General features: G+C 51.4%; 1 protein-coding gene across 2 annotated transcripts in view; it reads left to right on the top strand.

Moving 5' to 3' along the window:
* ANO1 (anoctamin 1) overlaps window positions 1-17,285 on the top strand; it is a 193,163-nt gene that overhangs the window by 73,046 nt on the left and 102,832 nt on the right. For both annotated transcript variants that reach the window (XM_027856109.1, XM_027856108.1), the window contains exon 2: window positions 16,895-17,097. In XM_027856109.1, the coding sequence (XP_027711910.1) occupies window positions 16,895-17,097 (203 nt within the window). The remainder of the gene's footprint in view (window positions 1-16,894; window positions 17,098-17,285) is intronic.

The raw sequence follows: 17,285 nt of genomic DNA, 5'->3' as shown, positions 1-17,285 counted from the left end.
AGGTCCAAACTAACCCATCGAGGCTCGTTTGGGCAAGGCAGCCAGCGATGGTTGAGCCTTCTCTATCAGCACAGAGCTCAGGAGAAAGCATTAGGTTTAGAGATACAGACCCTGGGTTCAAATCCCAACTTTCTGTGTTCTTTGCTGTGTGACTTTGGGCCCGTCACCTTCTTTGGGCTTTGTATAAATGAGGGGGCTGGGCTAAGGGACCTCTAACCATCCCTCCCAGATCTTTCCTTCTGGGCCTTACCAAGCACAGAATCTAATCTCCCCTCCTGCAGGCTGGCTCCTGAACAGGTGCCCCACCCGCTATTTCAATAGCGATGAGCCTGCCCAAGGTGCTGGGTGAGACACTAGTTGCTTGTTTTCCATGAACAGCCCTCAGGCCACCTTGTCACTGATCAGCAGCAAAACCAGTGGCTTGGCCAGTTCTCTCCCTCTGCTTGTGAACTGGCCGTGGAGGAAAGCCCTGGCTGCCCTCACAAACAGAGAAGAAACCGACCCTGGGGTCTCAGAGGCACCACACCTTCCTCAATCTCAGTGCTGTTCCTTTAGGGCACACAGGCAGCACTCACTGCTCTGGCCCCTGGAGAGAAGGAGTCACAGGGCTTTCTGTGTAGGGCACGCACAGCCTGCTGGACTGGAGTCAGGATGGCCCGAGTGCAAATTCTATCCCTGGCATTCACTAGGTAGTCTCCATGACTATGGGCATAGAGATATACGGGACATCTCCGAGCCTCAGTCTCCATGTCTGTAAAATGGCAACTGGTGGTGTGGACCTCACAGGGTTGTGGTGGGGGCAGCTCAAATGAGATAATGCTGAGGCTTTAAGGGCTCTGAGGTGAGCTATCATTATGAAGATTGCGATTGTGGAGAGTTTGTAAATTAATACAGATCTTTCCCTGTTCCAGGCCCTGCCTGGCCACCTCAGAATACAATGGGCAGGTTTCTTTTACTCTTTTTCTCTTTCTGAAACAAACAAAATCTCTCACAAAGAACAGTAGGATCAACTTTCCCTTTGGAAATGTGGGCTAAAGGATGGATTAAGCCTGAAGCGGGGTGGGGCAGAGGGAGGGTGACAGAGACAGAAAGAGAAGAGAGAGACAGAGAGAAAGAAATAGAGAGAGTAAGAGTGAGAGTGAGAGAGAGAGAGAGAGGGAGAGAGAGAGAAGAGAAGAGAAGAGAAGAGAAGAGAAGAGAAGAGAAGAGAAGAGAAGAGAAGAGAGAGAGAGAAGAGAGAGGGAGAGAGAGAGAGAAGAGAAAAGTAGAGAAGAGAGAGAGAGGAGAGAGAGGGAGAGAGAGAGAGAGAGAGAGAGAGAGAGAGAGAGAGAGAGAGAGACCAAACAATCGGCATTCTTCTTGGTTTTTCCCATGGGGATAGAGAAGCCCAACCCTTTTGAGCTGTTCAGCTTTCTTCCAGGAGACCGGGCATGTTCTGGGGCTTGATGCAGTTGGTCAAATGTCACCCACAAACAGGGGTGTCTGGCGGACCTCCTCATCTAACAGGGATCCCTCTTGAGCTCCAACTTGGTGTTGTGTCTCCTCCATGACAATGGTGAGCACTTTTGGCAGGTGCACACCTCCCTTTTGGATGCCTCACCTGATGTTAATGAGCAAGGGTCTTCAAACAAAGCCATCAGTTGGATCCATCACTGCAGTGACATCTTTAAAGGAATCTCATATGATTCCTATTCTTGTTGTACGTGTTTCATTTTCAGAAAGGACTAGTGACACCATGGGGTGATGTCTTGACTTGGACATGAATTGGATTTGAGGCAGAGCTGCACAAAGTCCTCAGCCTCACTCTCTCTTCCAGAATCAAGTCCAGTGGCGGCAGGACAAAAGTCAAGACGATTGGCGATGGCCCGGGCTGCACGTATGATTCTAGCGTGTACCTGGGAGAGCCCTTGTTGGAAAAGAGCCCCGAAAGCAACAACCAGACTGTGGGGTGAGGTCTGAACAGAAAAGAAAAAAAACTTAAGCTAGGGTGAGCATTCAGTCTAAGAGAGAACTACTTCTGAGCTCTTTCCTCAACTCCTACACATGAGGATTATTCTCATCCAATTTTATACAGGTGAGGAATTAAGCCTATGGAATGGTAATCAATCAAACAACTTATTCAGTACTTTTTATGGGCCAGACATCTATAAGTGATGAGCGCACAAAAAAAGGCAAGAGGAGTCCCTGTTTTCAAGGAATTTACGATATTCTAGAGTGGGAGAGAGATGTAAATAAGTAGGGATGTAGAAGCCATAGAGTAGAGGGGAGGTGACCACGGAGGAGAAGGATCTAGCCCAAAGAAGGAGGAGAGGGCAGCCCTCCTGCAGAAGGGGGTGATTTGAGCTCAGTCTTAAAGGAAGCTAGGGATTCCAGCAGGAGGAGAGCACTTCAGGCAGGGCAGATAGCCATCCAAACACTTAGCATTGTCCTTTGTAGGCAGCAATGAGAAGGCCAGTGTGGCTGGACTCCAGACCACGTAGCAGAAAGTCATGTCTGGAAAGACAGTGTTGGGAGGCACTCTATGCCCGATGTTTCTTTGGGCCCCTCGTTTGGGTTGTTACAGCCTGGGAACGTCCTCCCCTCCTTGGGGCACCTTGAGAAGCATTTCTTCAACGCCCTCCTGGCTTGCTGCCGCCTCCAGTCCGGACCCAGTCTGTCTGTTTCTTCCACTCCAGCTACTTTTCCTTATTCTGTTTTCTCCAGTCCCTTTTCTACTTCTCAAGTGACAGCTGCACAACAGGGAGGAGTCAGACATATATGAGACACCACACTCCAGAAAGAATTGGGAGGTAAGAGTTGCCCAAAGATCAGTGGAGAGAAACACATGGTGAGTGCAAGCAGACAGAAGAACATCGGAAACTAGAAATTACAGAAGAGACGGCATGGGAAGGATGCCACCGATGAAACAGATGAGTGGAAAAGATGGGATGGGCACTTCGAGGCTGGGGAGCCCCTGTGCCCCAGGGATCCCTGGGAGTTCACTTCTTAATTGTAAATTCACTCATCTTTGAATGTGAAAACCTGAATTCATAGCATACCTCCAGATTTCTAGGTCCGTGACAGAGTTGGGTAAAGCCATGGAGGATGCATCCTGACCCCCTCACCTGCGTCAGTAATAGTAATAGCAACTCACAACCGCAGGACAGCACAGCCTCAATTTCCTTTCTTTTCCTGGAGGCTTTTCTGGGCTTGCTCCTCTTAGACATGATGTCTCAGCTGGACAGGCCAATCTGCTGCTAGGCTAGGTCAGGCAGGTTGCTCAGCTGCTCATTTAGATCCTCATTGGCCTTGGCTGCTGGATGACTGCCGCAGAATTACTGGGCGGCCAGTACCTGGGCTAGGCCGGTATGATTGCTCAGCAGCCATGGGGGTCTTCACTGAGCATCGCATCTCTGCTAGACATTGGCCTCTCTGGGCTCACTCCTTGCTCCAGCTTCAACCTTGGCTGGGGTTCCAGTATCCCCTCAGTCAGGACAACGATAGGAGATGCTTGGCAGAAGTCTCTCTGCTTTGACTGCCTTACACCCTCAGTTCTGCTGCGCTCATTCAAAGAGAAAATGCTCCATTGTGGAATCACTGGGGACAATCGTTGGGTGGTTTTGGAGGCCTTATAAGTTCTTAAGAAGGTTGAGGACCTGATGTTTCCAGTATTAACCAGTGGAGATGAAGGCCAAGGTCATGGACCAGACTTCAGTCCTCCATCAGACATAAGTAGCTCCAATGCATTTTTGAAAAGTTTCCATCAAATGGATAGAGCACCAGCCCTGAAGTCAGGAGGATCTGAATTCAAATCTGGCCTCAGACCAAACACTTGACACTTACTAGCGGTGTGACCCTGGGCAAGTCGCATAACCCTAATTGCCTAAAAAAATAAAATAAAATAAAATAAAATAAAAAAAGTTTCCATCAGAGGCAGGATTTGAAACCAGCTGTTCTGACTTCAGAAACAGAACTCTCTCTACCATTCTGTGCTAAATAAAAATAAGAGGATATGTGGTAGGGAAGGGCTAACGATTGTGGGAACCTGGAAAGGTTTCTTAGAGGAGGGGATATCTGAGCTGAACTGGGAGAAGAGCTAAGGATTCCAAGAGGAATGCGTTCCAGGCATGGGTGGCAATCTGTGCAAATGTGTGGTGGTGGTAGACGGGATGCTGTGCAGGAAGACAGGAGAAAGTCTGGCGGCGGGGGTGGGGGTGGGGGGGTCAGGGGAGATGGGGCCCAAGAGGAGAGGGCTGCCATCACTTCATTCACCTTGCCCCCCATATCCAAAATTTTGATGGGATTTTCACTTCTCTTTCTCCCTCAACTCTGACATCTAGGCAGTTCTCAGTTTTGTCTGTCCCATCTGTGAAGCATCTCTCTCTTTCATCACCTCCTTTGTATCCATTTCTCACCCCCCGCCCCAAGACAGGCCCTCATGACCTAGTCCAATCGCCTTCTGCCTGAATTTCCCTCATCAGCTCTCCCTTCCCCCATCGGCCTTTAGATCACAATCAGAATGTTCTTCCTACTGGGTATGATGCGTGGTGGGGTGCCCCTGGAGTCCCTGCTTCTAGGAGACTGAGGTTGGGGAATCACTTGAATTTGGGCCTTTTGAGTTGCAGGAAGGCAGAACCTAGTAGATCAGCCACCAACATGGGGAGCCCCGGGGAGAAGAGAGTCACTGGGATGCCCACGGAGGTTCAAGCTGGCCCGTGTCAGAAAAACCGAGCAAGTTAAAGCTTCTCTGCTGATGTGTGTTAGGATCAGGCCTGGGAGAAGCCACCCAGTCTCAAAAGAAACAAAAACAATCTTCATTCATTGTTATTCTTCATTACTCTTGTAATAATTATTGTTATCATAACACACAAAGATCTAGTCATGGTCCTCTTCTGCTTTAGAATATTCATTGGCTCCCTTTTACCTCCCAATTCAATTGCAGACTTCTTTGCCTGCCATTCAAGGACGTCCACAATCTAGTACCACCTTACCTTTTCAGCTTTATCTCATATTACTCCTTTCAACACAACAATGAATAACTCTCTCTCTCTCTCTCTCTCTCTCTCTCTCTCTCTCTCTGTCTCTCTCTCTCTCTGTGTGTCTCTCTCTCTCTCTCTCTGTCTCTCTCTCTCTCTCTCTCTCTGTCTCTCTCTCTCTGTGTCTCTCTCTCTCTCTGTGTGTGTCTCTCTCTCTCTCTCTCTCTCTCTCTCCACACACAGACATACACATGTTGGATTCTTCTACCTTCGTGCCTTTGTTTATGTTAGGCCTTATGCCAGGAAAGTTCTCCTTTCTCCTCTTTGGCTATTAAATTCATACCCATGTGATAAAGCTCAGTTGAGATACCCCCTGTTCTAGGAAGCCTTTCCTGATCTCCCCTTATCCCAGTCAGAAAGTGAGTACCTTTCTCACACCCCACTGAGCCCCTCTAAAGAGCTTACCATGTGAAGTCAGGAATAATTGTCAGTCCTGCTGGTGTCTTAATCACTCTACCAGACTATGAACACCATGAGGGCAGGGTCTGAGTCTGATCTTAACTTGGTGTCCTCCGCCGGGTCCACCACAAGACCCTATAAAGAAGAGATGCTCAACAAATGTTTAGTGAATGAATGAATTTGTTGGGAGAGGCATTAGAGAGACAGCCTAACATAGTGTATAGAGCCCTGGACTTAAAGTCAGAAAGACCTGGGTTCAGATCCCACCTCAGTCATTAGCTGTGGAACCAGGGACAAATTATCAGAGCCTCAGTTTCCTCATCTTTAAGGTGGTAATAATAATTGTGGTTCTAGTGATGATGATGATGATGGTATCTGTGCTATCTACCTCCTCCTACCTACCTCCTCCCTGTGGTTCAGAGGCTCCAAGGAGGTCATGTGGCCAGAGCCGTTTGCTGGCTTTAAAGAGCTGGATCAGTTATTACCATGATGATGACGGTGTCAAGAGGAAAGTGGCTTTTCCCCTTTGGCTCGGGGCCAAGCACCCTCCCTGGAACAGGGACTCATTTGTATCTTCATATCGTCTTGCCAAGGAATTTAAAAATTGTCCTGGAAGAGTCCCCTGAGCAAAGATTTTTCCCCTCACTTGTCACATGCAAATGGAGAATCCGGTCCACGGCCACGTTCCTTCGACAATAAGGGAGCAGTGCCAGCCAGCTGTCGTGTGGCTCTCCCGTGTGACCAGCCCTGTCCCAGAGCCAGGATTTGAGCTGTAGAGGCTTTGAATGCCAAGAATGCTCCATGCATTGATTAGGCACCTATTGTGTCCTGGAGGAACACCAAAGATCTTGAACCCACCTGCATGACAGAAGACGCCTGGCCTCCCTGCTACCTCAGGTGCTTGCTAGCTGTGCAGCCTTGGGCTAGGCATTTCCCTGGGCCTCAGTTTCCTCTCATGTAAAGGGAGGGGGTTAGACCAGATGGTTTCTGAGTTAGTCTGTCAGAAAACAGTTGCCTAACATTTATTAAGTGCTTACTGTGTGCCTGGTGTGGTTCTAAGTGCCTTCAGGGAGACTGGAAGAGACAGCATGTGGATAAATACCTACAGAGAAGGTGGGAGGGAATCCCAGAGGAGAGGCACTGGGGTGGGGGCGGGGCTCCCACAGAACGGGGCATTTGAGCTGAGTCTAGAAGGAAGCCAGGGAAGGAGGGAGGCAAAGGGGAAAAGGAGGGGCTTCCCGGGCAAATGAGAGTAGCTAGTGTCAGTGCGCAGAGCGAGGAGGAAACAGGGACCACTGAGTCAAATGATCTGCAGGGAGAAGGGAAGGGCTTCCAGGACAGGAGCCTGAGGTACAGTGGCTTTGGGCAAGTCACCCAGCCACTATGTGCCTCAGTTTTCTCATCTGTAAAAATAGGAGTCCATGCTCTAGGAAGATCTGGAGGGTTCTGCAGGACCATAATGGGGAGAAGGCTTTGGGCCTCAGAGAGCAGAGATGGGGGGAAGATGCCAAGATGCGGGCCTTCCCATTAAAGCTTCCTGGAGTGGAATGAACTGCCTCTAGAGGTGGGGTCTCCCCCTGGCACCCCCCCACCAACTTCAAGTAGGAGCTGCATGGCCACTTATGGGGATGTGATAAAGGGGATCAGACCCCCCCCCAGATCTTGGATCACGTGATCCTTGGTGGCAGAGGCCAGAAGTGAACCCAGGTCCCCTCAAGCCAAGTTCATGCTTGGCTTCTTCCGTCAAACAGTGATAGCTGTGATGAGACTCAGGAAATGGGAATAGGGGTCAGGACAGGAGACCCACAGCCTCTCCTCCCATCCTCCCCGTCTCCCTCTGATGCCTCCTCCTGGTTGGCTGGAGCTGGCTGCTGGGGCGCCTTTAGGATCGGCCTCCCAGGAGGGAAAGGTGGTGAGAATGGGCCCCGGGGTCAACTGCATGGCTGCTGTCCCAGAAACAGCCTGGCCCCAATGTCATTGAATTTAGGGCATCAAACAGGTATTATCACCATTAACTTTGTAATAGGACATCTGCAGGTTCTTCAAGATTCTCAGAGTGCTTTCGGGTGACCCTTATGTGTAGGGGCCAGAGGTACGTAGTTCAGTCACTCAGTCATTCAGTCATTTTCAGTCACGTCCAGTTCTTTGGGACCCCATTTGGGGTTTTCTTGGCAAAGATATGGGAGTGGTTTGTGATTTCCTTCTCCAGATTTTACAGATGGGGAAACTGAAGCAAAGAGGGTTAAATGACTTGCTGAGGGTCACACAGCTAATGAGTGTCTGAGGCCAGATTTGAACTCAGGAGGATGAATCTTCCAGACTCTAAGTCCTGCACTCTAGAAGCCTGAGGCAGAGGAGAATTGACTTGCCCAGAGTCACACAGCTAGTCAGCATCAGAGGTGGGATTAGATCTTGCTTCTCTCCTGATTCCAGGTCCTGGGCTCATTCCAACACTCCATGCTGCCAGTCATTCTTGAAGCCCAACTCCTAAGGCACAGCTTGCTTGGTCTCTGCGTCCACACTGAGAGGACCTACATCAAGGAAAACGCAGGCCACAGAAGTATCCAAAGATCAGTTAGTCAATCAACAATCATGTTAGGAGCCTACTGTGTGCCCAGCACTCCACTGGGCCCTGGGGGTGCAGAGATGAAACAAGGAGGAAGGGGTGCATGGCATCTGTGAAGGATTTAGGGCAAAGGTGTCTTGGGTCCTTGGGGTGGCACCTGTTGGCATATGTGGGCTATCTGCTGGTGGTCACATGCCCTGCCAAGACACGTTAAGGCCACTGGCACATTGAATGTATGTCCTGTGAGGAGCTCATGAGAGCCACTCTCAAGCATCAGGCCTGGATGGGCCATGCTTTGTATCCTTGGAGGGAACACCCACCTTGGAGAGATCACCGACCCACTGGAGAGATTTTAGGATTCTTCCACTTATCTGTAAGTGCTTTGAGATCCTCTGCACTCAATGCCTGCGTGACGTGGGGCAAAAGCCACATGGCCAGCCCTCAGTTTCTTTGCCTGACTGGCCTCTGAGGGCCCTTCCAGCTCTAGGTCCACGATTCTAGGGCCCGTGACAAGGCATTCCTGGGCTTAGAGCCCCGAAGATTTGGTCCCCTCTGTCTCCCCAATCACATTGTCACTGGCTTGCCAAGAATTTGCTTTTGTCTTGGAGACAGATTCCTCCAGCCTGGGCTCAGGCATTTTTTTTTTGCTGTGGCTGAAGCCTGGGCTGAATGAGGGTGTTGTCAGCCCGGCTTTTGCTACCTCCTGTGGTGAGGTCATCCCAGGGATGGCGAGGGGATGTTAAACACCCTGTTGTCGGGGCAACGGCTGTGTCACATCCTTGGCCCAGGGCCCTTCCCTGGAGCCCGAGCAGGGGCTGCCAGAGGAGGAGGAGGAGGAAATGAGCTGTCGGAGAAAGAGTCTGCCTTGACACGCCAATCTCTAAAAATGGACAACTAGCAAGCTGCCTCAGAAATGGCTTGGCAGGTCTTACAAACGTCGAGGCAAGAGTCAGGGACTGACTGAGCTGGGGCCAGCTTTCCGAGACGGAGGTGGAGGCAGGAGCCCAACCTGGGGTGGGGGCATCCCTGGGCTGGGTGCCTCCTCTGCCCCTGGCTGCTTTGCATCTGCACCTCACACAGCTCAGAGTATGAACCACCTACTATGTGCCAGGCACACAGTGGGGCAGTCCAGAAGGACCAGGCAGGGAAGTCTCAAAGGTGACTAATGCTGGCCAACCCCACAAAGGGAAACAAATGAAAATGGAAGCTCAACAATGGGTCAGGTTTTAAAGTTGTCAACAGATGCTCCTTATTCACCTACTGTGGGCAAACACTGTCCCTGGACTGTTCTAGAGGGGTAGAATTATGGGAGATGAGCTTCCTGCCCTCAATTACCTTAGGTTATAAATGGGAGTGGGTTTAGCCATCCTTCAAGGGCTACCTCAAATGCCCCCTCCTCCAGGAAGCCCTCCTGGATTGTGAGGGAATTGTGGGAGTGGAGCGAACCTATTGCAGCTGACTAGCCCTGCCATCTTCAGCCACCTTGCCTTTGCCGAGGCATGAATAGGATCCCTTCCTCGTGTCACTGTTCTTCAAGACTGGGCTCAAGGAGCACCTCCCGAGGGGAGCACCTTCCCTTGCTACTGCCCTTGGTCTTCCCAGACTGCTCTTCCTTTCCTGGCCTGGACACCCCCAGCACAAGAATGGACGCTCCCGTTTGGGCTTGTGAGTGCTCCACACACTGATTCAATATCTGTGTGTTGGGCACGCCATGTCAGAAGACGGAGCTTCCATTCTTGTGCTGGGGGTGTCCAGGCCAGGAAAGGAAGAGCAGTCTGGGAAGACCAAGGGCAGTAGCAACGTACGTTCCTGGCCTGGACACCCCCAGCACAAGAATGGAAGCTCCCTTTTCTGCCATGGCATGCCCAGCACACAGATATTGAATCAGTGTGTGTAGCACTAACACCCCCTCCCCCTCCTCTCTCCTCCTACACTTTGTCTCTGACTTTGCTCACACCCTCCCCCAACTCTGACCAGGATTGTCTGGGAGCCAGGAACGGCTCTCACTCATCCGGGCCCCCCCCCCCCCCCCCCCCCCCCCCCCCCCCCCCCCCCCCGCCATGAAGCGCACAGTCTGGCTGGCAGTGGGCATCTACTGGTGGCCCAGTGTAGTGAGATAAAAGTGTGCAGAACTGTTTGGGTGGAAGATCCTCATACAAAGCAGCCCGTGATAGTAAAGGACCATGAAAGAGAGAGGGATCAGGAGCTCGGGAGGGTCTGAGGCAAAGAGAAGGGGGAGGGAGAGGGGAAAAGGGGACAGGGAGGGAGGAAGACAGAGGGGGAGGGGAGAGGGAGAAGGACCGGGAGAGACAGAGAGACAGACAGGGAGGGAGGGAGGGAAGGAGAGAGAGAGAGAGACAGGGAGGAAGAGGGAGGGGGGATGAGGGAGGGGGGAGAGGGAGAAGGAGGGTGAAAGGGAGGGAGAGAAAGAGAGAGAAGAAGAAAGGGGGAGGGGAGAGGGAGGGAGGAAAGGAGAGGAGGGGAAGAGTGAGAGAGAGAGACGCCACTCCCCTCTGCCTGGGGGAATCCACAAGGCTTCCTGGTGGAGATGATGAGGCACCTGACATCTTACTAGACTTGAGTACTCTGGGTGTAAGCTGCTAAGTATTTCTCGGGAGGATTAAATACAGTAGTGTTTATAAAGATCGTGGTTCGGAGACTGGCAAGTAGTAGGTGCTTAATAACTGTATGTTCCCTTCCCCTTCTTTCCTCGCTCTTGCCAATAGGCTGGAATGGGTTTCAGTGTTCAGGTCAAACCATGTACCTCTCTCTTTCAAGAAGCCTCCATGGCTCCCTATTACCTCAAGGATTAAAAACAACCCCTCACCTTGGCACTTAAAGCACAGAGATACTTTCAAAAGGGAACTTAATTGATTTGGAAGGGTTTTAGACTTCTTTGAAGAAAAGTCTGAAGGGAATCAACAAACCCCACTAGACTTTTTTTTTTTTAAACAATTAATTTTTATGGTGAGGCAATTGGGCTTAAGTGACTTGTCCAGGGTCACACAGCTAGTAAGTGTCAAGTGTCTGAGGCCGAATTTGAACTCACATCCTCCTGTCGCCAGGGCCAGTGTTCCATCCACTGTTCCACCCAGCTGCCCCAACCCACTAGACTCTTAAAAATATTCAGATGGAAATCTCAAATGAACTGGAGACTCACCCCTGTGCCTGGCACATAGCAAGTACTTCATAAATGCTGATTTATTGACTGAGTGGCCCAAAAACGAGGTTTCATTCAGACGTCTCCCATGGTTTCCATCCTTGTTAAGTGTAAACTCTCAGGGCCAACATTATCTGAGCAGAGGAAATTACTGTAATCAGACTTCTTACCTGCCTTATCTCAGTAACAAGTTGCCATGTCAGATCTTCCCCAGGTGTAATTGAGTGGCCTTTGGCAGAGTGTGGGGTGGGCCTGGCGGCTGTTACTTCAAAGAGGTAACTGTGGCAGGTAGGCGAAGGCCCTCACAATAGGACTGAGTCACTGGCTGCTCATTCCTTCTATGGACTTTCCTCCTCAACCCCCTCCCTAAGCCATTGCATCGGCAGCTCAAAGATGTGCCTCACAATCAATGGCAGATATTGTCCTGGCCCCTGAAGGGATGTAGCCAGGCTATGCATAACCGGCCACTGGAAGGCCAACAGACCATAGGTTGAAAGATTGTCAGCATGAGGAGGCACTCTCCAGACCATCTAGGTAAGTTCCCCTCCATTTTACAGATGGGGAAACTGAAGCTCAGAGAGAGTGAGAAACTTTCCAGGTCCTACTGTTAGGGCAGTGTGCCAGGAATAGAACTCACAGGATCTAAGTTCACCCCCGCCCCCCTCCATCCAGTCCTTTCTTATGTGACCAAGATCAGGGCTGCTTTCTTGGAGCAGAGCTGGTTCACTGCCTGTCATGCCTGTAAGGCCCCTCTCAGTTCTGAATCTATAATGCAAAGATCCATGACCTCTCTGGACCTCAGTTTCTCTTCTCTAAAATGACAGGATAGGACCAAGTGATCTCTAAGGGCCCCACCAGCTCTGAATCTATACTCCTGTTGCCTCTTCGGGCTCCAGTTTCCTCCTCTGCAATGAAAGGGTTCAACTAGGTGATCTTGGAGGTTCCTTCTCCAAAGTCTGCAATTCCGATTTGTTCCACACCCCCTCCCAAGTTTATTTATCTTCAAAATGAGGAGAACTTACCCTGAGTTTCCTGTAAGGAAATTACTGGCTAAACTGCCCAATGAAATGCTAATGGTTCTTGTCTTGGAGGGAGAAGCTGAAGGAGGGAGGTATCAGCCCCTGAAGTGGGCAGAGAGAGTACCTGGAGAGGTGCTTTGAACTTGGCGGTCGAGGAAGAGTTGATAAGCTAACTAATTCTCCAGGGACATTCCTGCCTGCCCTCAGCTCTTTTAAACTCCTAATCCTACTGATGCTTCAGGTTTCCAGTTTCATTGCTCTCTTTTTGTCAGAGGTCGAAGGGCTCTGGGTAGGTGCTTCCCAAGGGGTCCTCCGTCCGTAGAGCACAGAGCACCGCGTGCCTGGGACTGGCAAATATAGATGGTTGTTCGGAGCCGATCATGGCAGGTAGGAAAACATCCAGCCTTCGATGCCAAGGTCAGGTGTTAACTGCCCTGGGAGGGTGATCAGCTTTACCCATTCCCATCTCTCTGGTTGCTTCTCACTTCTGTAGTGCCTGTGAGATGTCAGCTGAAGCATCCCCCTCACTGAGGGTCTGTGACATTACAGCCAGCCCTGTGGGACAATTTATTGAGGGAGAAAAGGGAGGTCGCCAGCAAAGCTCTACTAACAAAGGGCACCTTTGTTCTACCCAGATTGACTCACTCTGGCTCTTCCTCAGCCAGGAAACTTAGCCAGCAATGGCCAATCTACCAGTTTATGTGCCCAATAAATAAGGAATTACTGTTTTACAGTTACTCCAATTTATCCTGGTCAATAGACATTTTGCACACAGAGCCTTGTCTGCTGAACTGGGGAAGGTGTGAAGTTTAGATTGGCAGAGACTGGTCCTCATTGACCCTACATTCCAAAAATCGTTCAAATCTTTCTTAAAGCCATTTCTATTTTTCAACATCTGCCGACACCTTGGGGTTGTGAATTCTATTATTTTTCATTCAGTTCAATAAGCATGTATTCAGTGCCTGCTACTGCCAATCACTGTGCTGGGTCCTGGGACCTGGAAGGCAGAATAGAAACATTCCCTGTCCTTGAGAATGTATATGCATACACACATATATGTGTATATAGTGTATGTATGTATATATGTATACATATGTGTCTTTCCTCATTTCTTACAAGCACAGACCTTCGATGAAGGTATCCATGGCATGCTTATCAAATACTCCAGTGCCTGGCACATGGCATTTAATAAATGCATGTTGACTCACCAGATGATAGTCAGGATCCAGGGGGATCCGAACAGATCAGATAGTTGGGCTTGATCTAATAAAAAAACCTGAACAGCAACAAATGTAAGTCTCAGACTTCAATGAGCAAATTCAGCACCACAGGTACAAGCTGGGGGAAGGTCGCAGTTTGTATGAAGGGCCTCGGGGGAGATCGGTGGACCCAGCAGTGGGATGGGGCAGCCTCAGCAGCCAATGGGAATAAACCTGACCTCCAGGGACAAGGAGGCGATTGGCCTCAGGCAGGCTGCCTCTGGAGGAAGGATTTTGGTGGGGAGTGTCTAGCAAGGCTGAGGCCCTCCAGTTCAGGTCCTATGAGGATCAGTTGAAAGATTAGTCTTGTGTAGCCTGAGTTAGAGGAGGGGGGAGGGGGCTCTGTCAGTGAAGAGAGTGAGGTCTCAAGCAGGGACCGGATGACCCCTTGCCAGATGGACTTGCACCCTTGGGACTTCTGCGGCATTCTCTGCCTCCTGGCTCTTTTGTCCTGAACAGCTTAGCACAGCAGGATTGCACAATCTTGCTTGTTTACCAACAAGGACATCAGGTTGCACAACATCTTATTTTTATTTTTTTGGAAGTCTTACCCAGCTCTGGAAACTTGAATTTGGACATCAGAGGCTTCTCCTAGCCTGGTGGATGAAATGGTCCGGAATCAATGAGGAAGGACCTTCCCCACATCCTCATTTGACAGATGAGGAAACTGAGGCTCAGAGAGAGTGAGGAAGAAACTTCCCCACTTATTACAAATTTTTGGTCCAGTCCTGTGAGTTCAATGGAGCTCCAGAACTTGGCTCCGGCCCATCCCCCCCCCCCACATACTTGCTTATTATGTGAGACTTGTGAAATGATTCCCCCAAGGCCTGTCACCTCAAAGGTGCCAATGGGAAGGGGAGGAGCCCCTGCAGGCTAACCTGTGGCTTTGGAATACATTTCCTTCCATTCAGCCATTGGGATTTGTCCTAAGAATTCACAACTCTTCCAACTCACTTCTGGAGTCATTTGTTGAAGACGGTGCAATCTCAGGCAGCAGCAACCACCAAGACTGTTTAGGCTACCAATCTCCCCTTCAACATATCTGACCATTGAGGGTCAGCTCGCCATGACGGGGAGCTCAACACTTCTGCATTATCTGGATTGTCTTCCACTCTTTCAGTCCCCCAAAAAGGAGGAAGCTTTCTGCTTTTCCTACGATGCTTAGCTGAGTAGATAAGAAAATCTGTAGTCAGAAAGGAGACAAAGCCCAGAATGAAACCAAAACCCTGCCCCTAACAACTGCACCTTCCCAAGTCCACCTCCACATATCAGCTGCTGTTCACAGGGTACAGGAGGTAGGGCAGGCAGTCAGCTCTGACCTTGGCATCACTGGCAGAGAAGATGGTCTAGACCAGGGTCCCGAGCTCATCTGTGCACATGGCCCCACTGAGTGGCTCCAGGGCCTGGAAAGTGGCAGGCTTATCCTCTGGATCTGCTGACCGTGTGACCTTCGATGTGTACTTTTCTAGGCTGATCTGAATGGAAGGAGTTGGGTGGCTGATTTCTGAGGGTGTGATGAATTACGGAGCTGCGCTCAGTGAAACAGTTATCCTCATAATACCTAATAAGCGTCCTGCAACAGCCTCCACCCAAGCTTCCCTGTGGCCCCAGGGGGCCCTGGGCTCTAGACGCCTCGGCCAGCAGAGGGCAGGCTCCTCTGTATCCTACCGGTTCATTTATAAAGCATACGCTATTAACACAAGGTGTTGTGCTGCGAGTGCTGAGCAGCAGAAAGTCCCTATTCACTTAAGCAGTTTATAATCTAATTTGGGGGTGGGGGGAGGAGGCATAGACACCTCTGAGACAAGGCAGAATGAGGGAAGAAGAGAGGAGAGGTGCAGGTGAAGGGCTGGGGAAGGTGAGAGCAAGACAGGGAAGAGTGAAAGGTCCAGGGCCCAGCTGGACAGGTGCCAGTCACAGATAGGCTCATCCCCCAAGGTGCCAAATGATTGCGAAGATCCAGCAGCTCTGGAATCTTTGGTCCTGGGGGGGGGGGGGCAATTGCAATTTTATGGAAAAAATCTGCCTTGTGGATTGCTTTCCCACAAGGGTATTCACATATGATCTCAGCATCTGAGGAAGAAGGTAGATGGGACAGCAATGATTATCATCTTCATTTGACAGATGAGGAAACTGAGGGCCAGAGACCGTAAGGAAGGAACTTCCCCACTTATTACAAACCCTGACAAGCACCTTCCCTTCAATTTCAGTCTTAAAGGTGTCTGAGGTGCCAAGGAATTAAGGGATTGCCCAAGAAAATACTTTGGATATTGGAAGGAGCTGGTCTTCCTTGCTGAGGCTGGCCAGGCCCCGTCTACGTTTCCGAGGGCTAATGATTCCAGCAACAAAATGAACAAGCCCCACTCAGGGCAGGGCGAGGTAGGGGAAGACCAACGGGGCAACCTGGGTTCATCCGGCTTGAGGTCGGATGAAGTTGATCTGTAGGCCAGTGGGAGGAAAGGAACAAGTGATGGAGTCAGGATACAAGGGTTAGAATGCCAGCTCTGCCCTTTCTAGGATCTCTGAGCGCTGTGTGACCTTGGGTAAGTCCCTTACCATCCCAGCCCTCAGTTTCCTCCTCCAAACAAGGATGGGGTTAGACTGCCTGACCTCTACGGCCCCTTCAACCTTTCTACCGCCCTTTGGTCCCTAAGGCCCCTACAAGGTACCATTGGCTGGCACAGTAGGGGTCAACCCCGAAGTCTGAGCTCCCAGCGACTTCGTGGACAGCTCCAGAGAGGGCTGCTCTGCCCGTGACCATCTCAGCCCCTACAAAATGACTCGAACCTAACGTGGGGAGCCTCGTGTGCCTCAGGAGAAGGGCTCTGACCCAGAGTCAGACACATCACACTGGTAGCTAGCCTGCAGCCACGCCTGAGCCCGAGGGTTGCTTTGTGAGAGTCGAGAGGTGGCCGGCTGGCCGGGGTGCCCCTCACGGGGTTGGGTGAGCCAGGCTCCCGGGAGAAGAGGCTGTTCCCACTCCATCCCCCAACTGCTCGGAGGCCAGTGTCCCCTAGGACCAGCAGAAGCCGGTTTGTGCCTGGGCATTCTCGCCTTTCCCAGATGGACTGAGCGGGCCGGTCGCTAAGCTGACCTGAAGGCAGCTAGGCAGGGCGCGCTGAGGGGCGCCAGGGCCTGGAGCCATCAGGAAAGTATTGAGAAGGGCAGCGTGAGAATGGGAAGAAAGCCTCAGGTCAAGCCAGATCTGGAGGGAGAGAAAAGGCGCCAGGCTTTTCTTCGGGCGAGTGAGAGGGTAGATGGACAGTCTGGTGGCTGGCCTGCGAGCGGACCCCTCCCTCTATTCCGGCAGCTGGGCTGGGCAGGGGCGGGGAGACTGGAAGGCGGGGTGGTGCCTCAAGCCAGTGTGAGCAAAGAGGGAGGGAGGGACTGAAAGTAACCGCCCGCTGCGCTCTCTCTCTCTCTCTCTCGCTCTCGCTCTCTCTCTCTCTCTCTCTCTCTCTCTCTCCTGGGGTCAGAAGACGCCGGCGCGGTGCATGGGGAGGCCACGCCGCCTGGACCTGCAGACGAATCCCTCACCAGTTTGGAAGAAGCCCCGAGCTACGAAGCCATGAGGGTGAACGAGAAGTACTCGTCGCTGCCTGCCGAGGCCGACAGGGGCGTGCACATTATCAACATCCGCGCCATCGACGACCTGGGCTACCTGCAGTCCGAGGGCACGGTGAGTGCGCGCTGCCCAGAGTGGGGGGCGACGGGAGCGAGGCGGGAGTGCACCTCTCAGCGGCCCGGCCAGGAGAGGTGAAGGTAGGGAGGGCGCCGTCCGAAGAGGGGCGAGCCGGGCCAAGGGAGCGCGCTGCGCACCGGGCTCTGGGCTCTGGGCTCTGGAGTCTGGGCTCTGGGCTCTGGGCT

Source organism: Vombatus ursinus, unplaced genomic scaffold (genome assembly GCF_900497805.2).
Source record: "Vombatus ursinus unplaced genomic scaffold, bare-nosed wombat genome assembly UNPS02011369.1, whole genome shotgun sequence".
Lineage (NCBI taxonomy): Eukaryota > Metazoa > Chordata > Mammalia > Diprotodontia > Vombatidae > Vombatus > Vombatus ursinus.
The sequence above is the reverse complement of the archived record's forward strand: the minus strand, read 5'-3'. Positions and strand labels throughout refer to the sequence as shown.